General features: G+C 42.7%; 1 protein-coding gene across 1 annotated transcript in view; it reads left to right on the forward strand.

Moving 5' to 3' along the window:
• The window catches only part of ITGA9 (integrin subunit alpha 9), a gene marked incomplete at its 5' end in the record, with an annotated part of 538,072 nt that extends 529,697 nt beyond the window's left edge, over positions 1-8,375 (forward strand). Inside the window, one exon of the mRNA XM_007945751.1 lies at positions 8,277-8,375. Coding sequence (XP_007943942.1) covers positions 8,277-8,375 — 99 coding nt within the window. The remainder of the gene's footprint in view (positions 1-8,276) is intronic.
• Positions 8,376-16,838: the final 8,463 nt, after the last annotated feature.

Genomic DNA, 16,838 nt, shown 5'->3' on the forward strand with positions numbered 1-16,838 from the left:
CACTGGGGTTATCACCTTCCCTCTAAACCAGGCTGTGTGAATCCATCCTTGCTTCTCCTCCAAAGAAGCAAATGCACAGGCACATATACACACATGCACACACATACACACTTCTCACTGTCTCTGAATTAAAACCATGTGCCAGAGACATTCAGTGGGGGCTTGTTTATGTTTGGAAGTAAATATTGGGCTGATGTTGTACTGTTGACATTTTGAGACAGAGACATGCTATGTAAATAGTCAAGTAACTGAAGTGAGACCCATAAACATGAGGCCCTGAGTTAGTCCATAAAAGGAGCATGTCCAAGACCTTGGCATTGCAGCCCAGGAAGCAACCCAAAGATCTTGCAAGAGACCAAATACTGTGGATTTGTCTGGCTAGTCCCTCACTTACCCTGAAATGGGGTGGGCAGGAAGAGGCTGATACCTACAGAGCTGGGCACCCAGAACTCGGGCAGGACTCATCTCCCCCTAGGCCTTATGCCTCACACACAGCCCCTGCCTAACTGGGCGATTCCAGGGAAATCTGCTGTCTGCCTATGACTTTTCTGGAAGTTTTTTGATAGAAGTTTATATCAGAAAATTGTATAAGTCTGTCAGGAGGATCCAGGGAGCTCCTTTTTGGGGCCACAGGCCCCTATCAGGACCAGCGCAGACACAAAGCCAGAAACGTTCTGCTCCCTGGGCTTCCCGCTGAGCAAAGCTTAGCTTGAGTCTCTCCTCCTCCAGGGTTTCCCTGAGTGTTTCCTCTGTTACAGACAGGAGTTATAAACAGAGCCTGTTTTACCTTGAGTGACAAAATGGGCCTTGGAAGGTTCCAGAGCAACATCAACTCCACTGTACTGGAAGGGAGCATGGGGCTGCTGAGGGCCAGCTTATACTTATCACTGATCATTTCCCGGTACCCTCCACATGGACTCAGCTGAAAGCAAAAACAGGTTTGCCCAGCACATCTCTCAGGTTCTCCCTACTCTTGTCATGCTAACAAGACTGAGCCTGTTCTGCTGCAGCAGAGAGATGTCTTTGAAGTCTTGACTTATCTTAATTGATAAGAATTTTACACTCTAATTTATATCTATACTTTTATAAAAGATGAAAACTTAATTTTCCAAAACTTTTTCCAAAAATCTTGAGCAAAATTGACACTTATGTCTTGTCCCTTCTTATTGACTCCTTGGTACAGCTGTGTGCTCCATATCCTGCAATCGTAAATTTACTTTGGGGACCAACAAAACAAGCTGTCATCATGTTGCGGGGCTGGAAGAGCCTGAAAACACCATCAGTCTCAGGCCAAAACAAAAACACGGAGGCTTAGAGCCAGAAAATGGCCTGCCTCTGGCCCAGGCGGTAGTTGGTTGGAACAGGAGCAGAAAATCAGGACAGTAGGTTCCTTCTGTCACATTGCTTCCATACAGACTTCTGAGAAGACCCTTACAGCACCAGGCAGACCTGGTATGACACAGTTGGTTGGAGAATCAACGCTAGGTAAACTCAGAGCCTTGGACTTTAGGCACAGTATCGAAAGCCAGTACACACTCTAAACAAAAGCACAAGAGTGACGTTCTCCTTTTCTCATACAGAATTAGTTTGATCATGTAAGAAACAATATTAGTTTCAGTAGGGTCAGCACTAGACCATATGGCACATTTGTGCAAACTAATAAACAGCCCCTTCCTCAAGACCTTTATTTCCATCTGTCAGAGAATTACTGTACTTTACTAGTTAGGACAAGACACTCTATTGCCATCTGCTGGAAAATAGCTGTAATAAATTTACAAATGTGTACCTGTGCTGTGAGTGGCACCCCCTTGTATGCAGTGCACAGCCTGCACTATTGTACCCAGCAGCCCTAAATTTGGTCCTCTTAGTCACGATTAATAAGGAACTCTGGTGATGTAGTGGTTAAGGCATTTGCCTGCTAACCAAAACGTTGGTAGTTCGAACCTACCAATTGCTCTGCAGAAGAAAGACAAGGCAGTCTGCTTCCATAAAGATGTATAGCCTTGGAAACCCTATGGGAGTCGCTATGAGTCAGAATCAACTTGATGGCAGTGAGTCATGTATGTTGTTGTTTTTTCAGTTAGCAATGATAGTGGATTATGTTTTAAGAAATGGTCTTTGGGCTCCAGAGAAGAGAGACAAACGTCAGTGGCAACTCCAAATTCTTATCCATGGGATTACACACAGGTTGTGTCAGGAATAGGGCTCTGTTTTTTTTGTGTGTTTTTTTTTTAATATATATTTATTTATTTATTTATTTTGCTGCTGTTGTTGAGGATATACACAGCACAACACACACCAATTCAACAGTTTCTGCATGTACAATTCAGTGACATTGATTACATTCTTTGAGTTGTACAACCATTCTCACCCTCCTTCTCTGAGTTGTTCCTCCCTCATTAACATAAACTCACTGCCCCCTCAGGTTCCTGTCTAATCTTTCAAGTTGCAGTCACTTTGATCCCATCGACATAGTTCTCAAAAGAGCACAATACTTAAGGCAGACATTCTTTCCTGGTTAAGCTAAACTATTGTTTGGTATTAATACTTTAGGGAATATTTTTGGTTTAATGTTTAAAGATTATCTTGGGGCAGTAGTTTCAGGGGCTCATCTAGCCTCCATGGCTCCAGAAAGTCTGAAGTCCATGAGGAATAGGACTCTTGAGACCCTGCAGTACTTGAATGAGGAATAAAGTTTGCAAGACTGTTTCTGAGGGCAGCTCTGTGGGCACTGCTGGGGCATGATTTTCAGGCCTAATGCTGACACCCAGCAGCAGCAACTACTGACACATCCTGATACTTGGCAGTAAAATGAAGCAAACCTGTGGCTTTGCTTTGTTCCAGGTCAGGTGAAAGGACCTGCATTTAGACTGTTCCTCTGAGGCCACACTTCCAGCAGAACATGGCCGTGAATGTGTATTATTCACACCTCTGGTCCATGCAAGGGAACCAAGGGGCATTTCCCCACTGGTCTCTTCCCTGTTGGCAAGTCAGGAAGTACACAAGCAGTGATTTTAATTCACCATGTGCTATGGATTGAATTGTGTCCCCAAAAAATACGTATTGGAATCCTAACTACTATACCTTTAGAGAAGCTATGGTTGTGCAGTAGTTAAAGCATTGGGCTGCTAACCAAAAGGTGAGTAGTTCGAACCCACCAGCTGCTCCACAGGAGAAAGCTGTAGAAGTCTGCTTCTATAAAGATTACAGCCTTGGAAACCCAATGGGGCAGTTGTACTTTGTCCTATAGGGTCACTATGAGTTGGAATCGAGTCAATGGTAGTAGGTTTATATGTGTGTGTGTGTGTGTGTGTGTGTGTGTGTGTGTATACACCTATGGATGTAATCCATTTTGGGAATAGGGCTTTCTTTATTATATTTATGAGGTCATATCAGTGTACATGTATCTTAAACCTAATGAAGTCTGAACTATAAAAAGGGCAGATTAGACACAGAAGAAGCACACACAGGGAAGGGTAGATGCCACATAGCAATTTCCAAGGACCTAAAAGGAAAGCCAGGGCTACACAAGCTAAAGAAGATGAGGATCTTCCCCCAGAACCAGCATAGAGCGAGCCTTGCCCTATACCTAAAACCAAAAAAAAAAGCCCAAACCCACCGCCACTAAGTCAATTCCAACTCATAGCAATGCCCATCGGGTTTCCAAGGCAATAAATCTTTACAGAAGTAGATTGCCCAACCTTCCTTCTGAGGAATGGCTGGTGGGTTTGAACCACCAACCTTCTGGTTAGTAGTCAAAAGCCTTAGGCACTGAGCCACCAGGGCTCCCCTGTAATAAAATAAACAAAAAACAAAAAAAAAACCTTAACTGTCATTGAATCAATTGCGACTCATAGAGACCCCTGTTGCTTTTCTGAGGTGGTATCTCTATGAAAGTAGGTTGCCCAGGCCCAATCTTCCTTCCAAGGAGTGGCTGGTGGGTTTGAACCGCCAGCCTTCTAGTTAGCAGTCAAATGCCTTAGGCCTGAATTCAGATTTCCAGCATTCTAAACTATAAGAAAATAGATTTCTGCTCTTTAAAGCCACTCACTTCTGGTATTTCTGTAACTAAGACCCCATCTATGAGGGTACTGACTGCAATTCACTTTGCTCCTGAGAAAGACCCCAAGAGCAAAAATCAAACCAGAAACCCGAGGACTCTCAGCCCTCCAGTGATGCTCCCATGCTTTCCACAAACACTAACAGGCCACTTGCTGTGCACTGGGGCTGGTGGTAGGCAAGAAGGATATGGTGGCGAACCAGACAGACTTGTGACCCAAGGATTACCCTAAGACAATGCAGCATATGCATATGCTGTTGTAGGGGAGGCCAACCCAGAGGTACCTCAGCCTAGGCACGAAGAGACAGGAAGCACAACCCTGAATGGTGAGCGGGGTTAGCCAGGCAAGGGGAGGAAAAGCAGCCCAGGGATGTCAAGACCAGAGATGTGGGAACACAGGTCATCTTTGTATTTGAGGAACAGCAAATAGAGAACATTGTGATGGGCTTCCTTCCACAATGAATGGTTTATGGAGATTGACGCTGTGTAACCAGCATGCTAGCTTGAGAGTTGTTTTTAAAAAAAAAAAAAAAAAAAAGCCACAGCCAGGGCCTAGAAAACAAAACTTCACTTGCCATTTCTGTTGGTTTAGAGCTACTTTAGACGTCTCAGTTGATTTTCTGTTTTGAGGAGATGTGTTAAGATTTCTGAAACCCCTTTAGTCAGAGAATACCAGGGCCCACAGAAGACTTCACTCAGGTGAACGCCTTCATTTTGGGTAAGGGAAGCTAAGGCCCCAAGAGGCCAAAGGACTTTCTGAGGTCCTCAGGTTGGTGATGCCAGGGCAGAGACTGAACCCAGGTTTCTGATATCCAGGTCATCCCTCACCAGTGCTAATTTCTTTAACCAGATAGCAAGAAATGTTTTGTTATATGGATGTTTATGTTTATTTGGAAACTTAATCTTTATCACCCTGTGTTCATGGTAGGGATGAGCTTTAACAAATGGGGAATTTACCCAGCGATTCTGATAAATGGAATGTGAAAGGGTGGCAACTTTTCTTCCATGCCCCTGTCGACCCTGTGTGCTCAGGCAATGAGGTAGACCAGTTGTCTGATACTTCTTGCTAAAGGTATGTGTTTAGGTTAATTATCTGTTTGTTTGTTTGTTTGTTTGTTGAGTAGATAGTTCTAGACAGGAAATGTCAAAGTTCCATGAGATGCCCCATTGTCACTTGTGTGGAAAGACTGGTACAGAGTCGGCACCACTGACCTGCTTTGTGATTTCAGCAAATCTTTGGGACATAGTTTCCTTGTGTGTAAAGTAGAGGTGGTCATACTAGTACCTTCTGCATAGAGGGTTATAAGAACAAATGAGATACTGCTGTGTGGGGCTCTGCACAGCACTTGGCAAACGTGTCTGGTAAATGTTCACTTTCATCTTGTCAGATATGGTCTCCTAAGAAATCACAGATGAATCTGCCAGATGAATGTAAACCTTTCTAAATATTTAAACATTGCTTTTTTAATAGTTTTTTTTTTTCCTGTTTCATTATTAAAAAAATATTCTAACTGCATTTTCAAAAATGTGAAAATAGAGGGGGGAAAAAACATAATTCCACAGCTGTTAATGTTATAACCACTGTTGATGTTTTGTTGTAATATTTCCCTCTAGTCCTTTTTCTCCCATATACTTGTTGGTTAATGGAGGTATGGGTTGGAGGTCACAGAATTGTAATCAAAGGATGTACACAATTTTATAGTCTACCTTTTTGAAAGGGTGCTTGGAGTACATGACATGTTTGCCTGGTTAGCCACATCTTTGTCTTTAAATAATGATATTTCAAGCCTATGCTGCTTGGTCTGCTTTCATGGCCTTATGTAGATGTGCTTTGTGGGGATGACAACCACCTTTTTCTTACTGCCAAGAACATTTTCCCTTCCCACATCCCTTGCAGAAGGGACAAGGTGATGGGTGTTTGCAGAAAGAAGAGTATATGTGTGGGGAGTCGGCTGTGGAAGTGGGGTTCTGATGGATGTGGTCTGATGCTGGGAAGAAATTTACATGGCTAGAAACACTGGTAACTCGATGTCTATTTGCAAAACCGCCTTTGAGGATTGAAGCTCAAAACAGAAGACCTTTGCCTTGTTCACTTAAGAAGGTGTCTGCCCCTTCCCATGCATTCAAACTGCACCACCTTGTTCACACCACTTGAAATGAACATTCAGAATTTCTTTGGCAAGGTGGGGGGAGATGCTTACCTAATTCTTTCCTGGCAGCTCTCTTGGCACCTCTGATCTTAGGTAGACCAATAAGCCCCCTTTTAGGGGATCGGAAGATGGTGCTGGCAGCAAGACAAATCTTGACCCATCCGCCTGCCTCTCCCTCTTTTGGAGCACTCATAATCATTAGGGTGATTGCTGGTGGATGCTTCCCTGGATGCTTGGCTCATAGTGAAGATGCATGAGGATGAATCCACAGGCAAGAAAGAAGAAGTTAGATGTGCCCATAGAGCTGTGTTCACTTGATACGTTGTTTACGGCATGTTTTAAATGTGCGTTCACTGTTGTCAGTAGACTGAGAAAATTGCTAATCTTGAGGGCTCTCAATTATAACTATAGGAGCTGTAAGCCAATGACATTGTAGGACCATATGGTGAATTTCCCTTTGTAAGAGAATTGTAGCAAGCATTTGGGTGCAAGCTGGTTATTGGGAAATGGTCTCAGGAAACAGGAGGAGGATGCAGTAAAGTGAGGTCAGGAAAAGAAAGAAGCGAATGAGGGCCATGTTATCAGGCTGGTTCCCAATGAGGACAGGTGCCACTGGGAAACTCTGCTAGAACATGCCCCTCACAGCTATCAACACGGGGGGAGAGAGGGAGCTGGGATAATTGTACACCCGCTCCAGTCAGTCATGTCCAAGGGCAGTGCAAGGAGGGATGTCTGGCTCAGAGACAGAGGGCACTAGTGCTGGTAAGCAAAGGACAAGAGAGGCCAAGTGTCCCTGAGCATGGGAGGGAGAGTAAGCTTTGGGCTACAAATTAAATGTTTGACTGGAGTGCCTATGATAACTGTTGAGAAAAACTAGAACCTCATCTTACCATATGTAAAAAGCCCTAAGGCCAAATGCCACATGAGAGGGGAGGGTCTTTTCAGAGCTAAGGTAAAGGAAACTAGGTCAGGAGTAAATGACAGTTGCATGAGAGCACACACTGGTGACTGTGGTGTGCAGACAGCATGCATCCCACAGGTCCAAGGGGAAGGAGATCCACCCGGCAGCGACACGAATGAGGGTCACTGGACAATTTGTGTAGAAACTGTTGAATGGGAACCTAAACTGCTGTGTAAACCTGCACTGAAAACACAATAAAATATTATTTCAAGAAAAAGAAAAAGCTCTTGTAATAGTATGTGGTGTGAAGTAGGCGCTCCATAGGGTTTATTGTAATAAAAGTAATAAAGTGAAAAAGAAAGAATGAGGACTTGCAGAATCTTCCACAAGCCTATTATGTTAGAGCAGTATTTACCAACTTCTATGGATGGCCAATATCTCCGGAGATATTAATAAGCATATCGAAAGTTGAATAAGCTTGGAAAATATCAGGTCCTTGGGATTCATCGTGTCGTAGTTACCAGATCCTTTACTGTTCTACTGTACATTATGAATTTCTAAAAAGAAAAGCATACAGCACTTCCCAAACTTATTTGACCTTGAAACATTTTCACTCACAAACACCTATGAATAACTCTCAATAACTAGGGTTCCTCAGCACACAGTTTGGGAAACACTATACCAGAAGCATTTCACAAGAAGCAAACATCTTATCATAAGGCAGCCTGCAATAAGCCCAAGCATTTTGAAAACGAGCCCTACATAATGCTTCTCTTTCCAATGTGTTATCTAAAACAGTCTAATCTGAATTTGCCAAGCCATTCCAGGACTGTGATTATAGGTCATGTCTATGCACATGTCAGGAGTACCTGGGTGGTGCAAACAGTTAACACACTTGGCTGCTAACTGAAAGGTTAGAAGTTCAAGTCCAGCCAGAGGCACCTCAGAAGAAAGGCTTGGCAATCTAATTCTAAAAAAATCAGACATTGAAAACCTAATGGAACACAGTACTGCTGTGACACATAAGGGGTCACCATGAGTTGGAATCAACTTAACAGTAACTGGTTGGGTTTTTTGTTTTCTATGCACAGGCCAGCTGCCATGGAATCAAAATGGCTGATCCCCCAGCATTACAAGCCTGACTTCTCCTCTTTCTACCTTTCAGATGGGCTTCTTTCGCCGAAGGTACAAAGAAATTATCGAAGCTGAGAAGAACCGGAAGGAGAATGAAGACAGTTGGGACTGGGTCCAGAAAAACCAGTGAGCTGCCACACCAGTCACATCACCCGATCATTTGCCTGTCGTCCTTGACCTTTGTATCTTCCATATTTGGAAGAAAGAATCTTCTCCAGATTTTTCGGAGGCCCCACTGATGCTGTCCTCTTCCTCATTATATCAAGCCCCGGTGCCAGCCCGAGGCAGCCACTTAGGCCAGGTCACGTGACTGGAGCCACTACCACTTCTTTTCAGAGAAGAACTCTGAACTTTGGAAAGCAAGCTACAGAGCCGAGCAATATTTATGGATGCAACATGCGTGGTCAACCCTCAGGGGAAAACTGTTACCTAAAGTATTTTTATAAATATAAGCCTTTTATACTGATTATGTCTTTATATTTGTATCGATGTTTTATTATTTCTATTAAATAGTTATATAATTCACTCAAGCACTGATACCTGGCCTGAAATCTTAGAAATACATGTACCTGCATACAAATTTTAAAGGATAGAAACCTTATTGTACTTTGGAACTTGCTGTTAAAAAGACTTGCTGATAAAATAAGATGAAGAAACCTCATGTAACAAATGCACCAAGCTGCCAGTGCTGCGTATAAACTGTGGCAAGACCCCTAAGACAGTTCACATCGTCGTTGCCTGAAGTCATGTTTGTTGAAGTAATGTACTAATGAATTATAAGTGGTTTTTTGCATGTACCTTGCATTGGAAGATACCCAGCAGGAATTTGGATGGAAAAATCTGATTCCTAGCACCATGTCTGCTGTGCATCACCTTTACACAGCAGATATCTCACCGTCCTTCACTCAGATTCACACATGAAAGCTTGGAGCAATGCCACTTGGTCATCTGGTAAACCTCAGAATGGCATTTTCCCCTGGATGTTGTGCTTCAGAGTCCACAGGCCACAAGGACTGAATCAGTGCCAACCAAGTGAAGATTTGTGCTGAATGCTGTGAGGCGTTGCCTTTTCATGGTAATTTGAGGTTGTTGTCAGGAGCTGAGTCTGTTTCAAATCATAGCAACCCCATGTGACAGAACAGAACTGCCCCATAGCGTTTCCTAGGCTGTGATCTTTAAGGAAGCAGATTGCTAGGACTTTCTCTCACGGAACCACTGGGTGGGATCGGACCCTTCAGTTAGCAGCCTGCCACTTAACTCTGTGCCACCGGGGTTCTTTCATTGGAGTTGAGAGGTGTCCATTTCCCCTGTCAGTCTTGCTCTCCCAGCTAATGGTAATTGCAGATCCCTTCCCAGAGATGACCATTTAACCTTATTTAAAAAATAAAAGTATCTGAGGTAGGGTTCCCAAGACCCAAAGACAGGGATTTGCATGTAATTGATTTATGAGGGAAGTGCTCTGAGGGAGTGAGAGAAGCAGAATAAGGAAGGGAGGGAGGAAGCCAGGCAAGGGTACAATCTCAGGGAAATCCTGTGGAGAGTGGCTTCAGTCAGATCCCACAGGGGAGCTCTGGAGTGTAAGTTATGCCTCAGAGTTGTGACAACCTAAGAAAAAGGAGCTGGACTTTGGGATTTCTGCACTTGGGGCCATGTAAACTCTCTGCTCTTAGTTCTTGCTAGCAAAACGGCTCCAGCAGCCCAGGAGCAGGCCTCTAAAGGAGGGCCCAAGTGCACCCCCATCACCCAATATAGAGTGATCCCAAGGAGTCTGGGCAGAGCACTGATGTCCCCCGATAACCCCTGCAAGGGTGGAAGGGTGGATGCCATGTTGTGCATTTCAGTATCCCAGCTCTGTTTGACAGTGGTTATTATCAGATGCACTGTGCTGCACTGTTTGAGTGCAGGAGGATTTTCTAAAAGTGTAATGAGATGACAGATGTGGCGTGCTCAGCACGGTATCTTGCCTGTGGTTAACACTCAATAATGAGCAGCAGCTACAGCTTCTGTGGCCACTGCTGGATGGCCGTCTACTAAGAGGGAAAGCATGGATCTGTGAGCCTAAAAGAGCCATTCACTGCTCATTACAGCCTACTGGAGCCCCAGGTACAAGCAGATGACATCAAACAGGAATAAAATAAGAACTAAGACCAAGGATCATTCTGATCGGGCCTTATTTCCCAGAAGCTAATCGGATGGGAGTCTGAGAACATTGTAGAAAAACTCAGAACTCAGCTTTGGCAAAGACGGGTTATCTATACATATATTTGGCTACTCCTTGCAAATACATCTAATGTTTTGGCAAAATTATGAGGGTGCTGGGCAGATGTGGGACCTGGTATGGAGCATTGGGTGCCTTTTAGTTTCTTGCGATGTGGTTGACTTTGATGTAGGAAGGTAATGAATGTATCATGCTTCCCTCTCTGGTGAGCATAGGAATAGACAACAAAAGGTAGATTAACAATGGCACAAACCAGGCTGGTCCCAGAATAGAATCAGGGATATTGCTTCTTACTGAGGGGTGGAGGCACTGAGGTCACGCCAAGAAAGAGTCAGACAAAGAAAGCAATTCTCACTCAGATTTTGCTTATGAGTTTCATCAAAAGCAATAAGGAAAGTGGTTTGGGGCCCCTGCTGTGTGTCAGGTACTGTGTTGGGTGCTAGAAGTTCCCCCAGAGAACACCACAGGCACACTTTGCCTTGGGGTGACAAACAAAAAGCAGTTGCTGTCAAGTCAGTCAGATGCATGTCAATGTCACGTGCTTCAGCATAGGCCTGTGCTCCATAGTTTTGAATGGCGAGGATCTTTGGGAGTTAGATTAGCAAGCCCTCCTGAAATAGAATGTAGTGTGTGGATTCCATTATGACTTGCCCTTTACAGCTTTCATTTGATGGACTCTGGTTAATCATGTCATGTTTTCCTTCAATAAATTGTTTAGGATCCTTAGGCAGTAGGCCCAGGACAACCCCATCAGGAACCTTGACTAAATGCATTTATAGCCACTAACCAGCCTCTTGCAGAGTGTGTAGATGCCTTGGTGAGAGTGTAGAAAGCTGATTGGCAGGCCCACAGTTCTGCCAACCAGAGGGGAAAGCCTTATTTCAGGAAGAGTGGTTGGTACTGTGGGCAATTTCAAGCTAGGGCCATTTGCTTTAGCTGAGTTCTGAATGGTACACTCGCAGAGTATTTGTGTACTCGTGGTTACTAAGAATTCCTAAGGCAGTGTTTAGGAAAACCATACTTGGCATCACCCAGAACAAATACTGGTGGCCATCCCAGGAAACTGTTTGTTAGAAAGATGGTGCCTCTACTTGTCTTATTATGCTGAGTAGCAAGTGAGGCTACAGGGACCTGGAGTTAACTGTTCAGTGCAGTGATGGAAAAAGGATGGTCAAGCACATTGTTAGAGCTCTCTCACCTTGGGCAGTTCCACCAGCTTCATCCTAGTTCAGAAGCTCTCAGTAGACTCTCAGGGGAAGCAGACAGAGTAATACCAATGGGTTGGTGTGTCTGTGTTGCTTCTCCAGAATATTCTAGTAAGATCCACAGTATATTCCAATTTTCACCCTTCCTGCTTCCATGGGTTCACTGAGAAATCATGTAAGTAAATCCATAGGCAGCATTGTTGCAGTCTGCTTTTAGTTGTGTATTCAACAAAGTTTTAACCAGCTGTCAGAAGAAACAAGATGCTCTTTAAATATGATAAAGACCTTTGTAGAAATGGGGCAAAGTAATGCCCTTTTTTAAAAAAATAATTTTAAAAAAAATGATCCCCTTATGCTCAATTTACATGGGACTCAAGACAATTTGGAATATCTACGAAGTGGATCCACTTCTTTACAAAGAAGATGCCTTGAGGATCTAGAATCAAGGGAACACTAGGAGGAGTGCGCTGGGTCCATTTGCTTTCATGTGATGACAAGCACATACCAGAGTCACTTGCCACCAAAGTCACTGAAAGCTTCATCAGGCAGTTCTTCAGGATACCTGTCACTGTCACCAGGGGTATTCAGAAGTTGGATGACCTTTGTAGAAACTCACTAGGAACTCTGTCTTTACCAAATCATGTGTATTCTGTGGTCTTTGATCCAAAGGCAAAGAGGTTAAAAACAAACAAAATATCCCTACCACTCCTGGACCATCTGGGACCTGTTTTCAGTGTGGAAGAAGAACGGTAGATCTCCTAAATGATGTTTGTACATCATTGCCACCTGTTGAACCCTAGCATGGTGATTTTTTAAGAAAGGTTATTCTACTACTTTTCCTTTTGGGTGCAGCATTATGGCCAGGTGAAGGCACTAAAATATGAATTACATGAGGAGTGAAAAGGGAAGCAGATGAAATATACGCCTGGTTCAAACCCTTCCCAAAATTTAAAGGTGCTACAAATGATTGTTATTTGAGGGGAATGGCCCTTATCAGAGAAAAGGCAGAAAGCAAGTGTGGTTTTTTTCAGAAATGCTCCAAGTATGCAGAGTTTCAGACAACGTTTTGTTTTGATATGTAGAGTAACAGTATTCACAGGAAAATATTTTCTGAAACAAAGAATGGCTGAAGGGATGATACAGAGCCAGTAGGAGCAAAATGAACTGTCTAGAATGTCTTCTGATTTTCAACATATGAGGGGATAATAAGCAAGTTTCGTACATAGTGCAATGCTTTGTAGCACAATGATCTGTATTTCAGACTTTGCTAAGATTTTTCAAAACTTAATGTGCACGGTTTGACTGGCAGAGTGAGTTTAAAAGCTTTAAGAGTGATTAATTGCATGGCAGGGCACCCACGCTGTTTTCACTTCCTGAATTTGACTGATGCATCCATGTACATTTCCCATGAGGAATTTTGGTGGAGGAATGTGTCTCCCCATGACTTCACGTGTATTAGAGTCTATTCAGTCACTTCTAACTCACTTGCACTGTTTGGGAAATGCCAGGTTTACAAAAATACATGTTTGGAATAAAAAAAAAGGCTGCGAACGATTCAGAAGTTTGGTCTGTAATTTCATTGCTAATGAAGAATTTGATTCTTTTTAGGGGGTGGAAGATACCTGTCAATGTAATACAGTGTGAGCTTTAAATAGCATCCTAAGGTTCATCTACTTCCACAGGAACAATCTGCTCAATGTGGCTGAATGATTCCCAGTCCTTGGCCTCCAGACCAGTGGCATCACCCACTTCCCCGGGGCCACCTATGACCTTGATCAAGAGAGAAATCTTGATTTTGAGCCAAAGGCAAGAGGGTTAAATGAGGTGGATTTTTCTTTGTCTGTAGACTTCTTCCACATATACCCACCAGTCACTAAGCATCAGTCACTTCTGTTTTCAGAAGCTTTTTGGTAGCATTTGTACATAATTGTTATGTGCTGTTGATTCCTACTCATAGCGACCATATAGGATGAAATAGAGCTGTCCCTTAAGGTTTCCTAGGCTGTAATCTTTATGAGAGCAGATCACAGGGTCTTTTCTCCTGTGGAGTGACTGGTGGTTTGAACCTCCAACCCTTCATTAGCAGCCAAGTACTTTAACCACTGTGCCACCAAAGCTTTTTTAACATAACTACAAATATTATATTCTCTTAGGTTTTTAATCTCCATCTGTCTAGTTATGTCTCAGGTGTTTATTATTATTGTTGTTTTTTATTATTTATTATTGTTCATTAGTGGGGAGTGGTTTCTTTTTTCCCCAACAAAGATTTGCCTATTTTTTTTTAAAGAACATTCCTTTGACTGTATTAATCAAGTCCACTGACTTTTGTTTTCTTTTTCATTAATTACTGCTCTGATATTTATTAAAATTTCTTCTGTCTTTATGGTTAAAATTCATAAACATATACACCACACAGTAGAGAAATGGGTATGAAAAGGTACACGCCAAGGGGTTAAAAATGGTTGTCTTTAGATAGGTGGAATTGGCAGTGGTTTTGCTCTGTTGTTTTGTGTTGTTTTTATTTGTTTAAATTTTCTTATTTGTCTATAATGGTAGCAAGGAAAAACAGACAAATACTTTTTCAAATAAAATTACATCTGGGGGAGTATGAATTGCTAAGCCAAAAGACACCCCAAATTGTAGGTCTGAAAAGAAAAAGATTGTTTGCAACAAAGAGTACTGATAAACCTGACAAGTAAGTAAATTTAAGCATTTTAATTTTAAATGCTTCCTGGTCTACCTGTCGCCATCGCCGATGCTAATGAAATATGTTTCTCTAAGCCACTCCTCGGAAGGAAAGTTGGGCAATCCTACTTCCGTAGTGATACTGCCTCGGAAACCCAAGGAGGGGTCACTATGAGTCAGGGCCGACTCGACGGCACATAACAACAACAAGGTTGTCCAAACTGTTCCCCTAAGCCAGGAAAATGCCTTGACACTCTAAGGAATCAAACAAAATTAAGAGGAAGAAAAATCCAATTAGTAAAATCTGCTTCTCATTTAAGAAGCTTTTTCAGTCTATTAGATTATTTCTCATCCTTAAACTTTGGCTATTCATAAGGTTACTGTGTTTAGTAATAAACTTAATGTCAGCACTTACTTAGAGCTCTGCCTACACAATCAAACTAATTGACAGCTATCCTTCAGCAAAGCCACCCGTCCCTGAGGTCGTGTCTGTTCACTCTATGTTGACGTCCAACGAAAATGTGTGTAATGAAGTACCACCACCTCGCCCATGAAATCTGAGTCTCTGCCCTTGGAGCCTGTTGCTGGACCTCTGCTCCACCTCAGAGGCTAACTCAGATTATTTTATACTTTATTTGACAGACTTTTTCAATAATTGGGAGAAAATCCTAGAAATTAAAGGCAATAAATCTCAATAAAGGTATAATTGTGACCCTTTGAAGACACAAACTGATGAAAAAGTATGAGACATTCTTTCAAAGGATCTCCAGGAAACTTTTCTTCTATGAAATGGCAGATTAGGAAAAATGAAATTCACTACAATTCCATATCTGTTTGGAACCCACTTTATCAGTTAACAGAATATTGAGCTGCATATAATTTAAAAATCCAAAACAACAATGGCTTCAGCATTGAAGAGGTATGTTCCTTTCTCATAGAACAGTCGTGGGATATCCAGGTCTGGAGTAGCAGCTCCATGGGTCATCAGAATCTCAGGCTCTTATCTTTCTCAATGTGTGGATTCCATCCTCAAGGTTGCCTCATGGTCCCAGATGGTTACCAGGGCACCAACGATTATGTCCACATTCCAGGCCAACAATAGAGGAGAATAAAAGAGGTAAATGCCTCCTTCATTGAACTAGTCTTGGCCATGGTTCCATACAATATTGCTGAAAATTAGTCATATTCATGTGTTGTTTCACTTTTTATTGTTTTTAACCTTTATTTGAGTGAAAGTTTACAGAGCAAATTGGTTTCCCATTCAACGATTTGTACACATTTTGTTTCATGACATTGATTGCAATCCCCACAATGTAACAGCACTCTTCCCGCTTCTTCCCTGTTATTTCCCATTTCCATTCTTCCTGCTTTCCTATCCTTTCCTGCCTTCTGAGCTTTATTCCTAGGCAAAAGCTACTCTTTTGATCATAGGTGGCCAATTGTTCTAAGGAGTGCATACCCCTCTAGTGTTATTTTTCACCTTAAAGGCCTGTCAGTTGCTTGACTGAAAGCTGAGCCAGGGAAATGACTTCAGTTCCAGGCTTGAAGGGCACCTAAAGGCCATAGTCTCAGGGGTTCCACCAGTCTCTATCAGACCAGTAAGTCTGTCTTTGTTATTGAGTTTTGTTCCACATTTGACTCCCATTCTCTCTAGGACTTTCTGTTGTGATCGCTTCCAGATCAGATGGGTGGTGGTGGTGGTGGTGGTGGTTAGTTTCCATCCAGTCAGCTCTGACACATGTATAACAGATCAAAGCAGTGTCAGGTCCTGAATCATCTTCATGATCATTAGTGTCTTTGAGTCCATTGTTGTGGCTCTTGTGTCAATCCGTCTTACTGACGGTTTTCCTTGTTGGGGAGATGATATCCTTTTCTAGCAATTGGTCTTTCCTGATGACGTGTCCAAAGTAAGCAAGCCACAGTCTCACCATCCTCAGTTCTAAGGACCATCAGTGTTGTATTTCTCCTAAGACTTATTTGTTCATTTTTCTGGCAGTCAACAGTATATTGAATATTCTTCACCAATACCACACTTCAAATGCATCAATTCTTTTGTCTTCCTTTTTCATTGTCCAGCTTTCGCACGCATTGAGGCAATTGAAAAGACCATGCCTAGGTCAGACACAGACATGCCTACCTACAAAGGTGACTGGGTGACATAATACAGCAGCTGGACAGTCATGTATATACACAGCTAAAATTCTGTTATTAAGGATTAAGAGAGTTGATATTGGAGGAAACTGGTGGTTTCCATCCTAGCCACTATATGTAAAATATTCAGGATCTCTATGTTGTTGTTGTTAGGTGCCATCAAGTCATTTCCAACTCATAGCAACCCCATGCACAGCAGAACGAAACACTGCCCGATTCCACGCCAGCTCCATGGTCCCTGCTATACTTGAGCCCATCATCACAGCCACCGTGTCAATCCATCTCGTTGAAGGCCTTCCCCTCTTTCGTCGACCCTCCACCCTACCAAGCATGA

Source organism: Orycteropus afer, unplaced genomic scaffold, assembly GCF_000298275.1.
Source record: "Orycteropus afer afer isolate SDZICR_OR568_19922 unplaced genomic scaffold, OryAfe1.0 scaffold00142, whole genome shotgun sequence".
NCBI lineage: Eukaryota > Metazoa > Chordata > Mammalia > Tubulidentata > Orycteropodidae > Orycteropus > Orycteropus afer.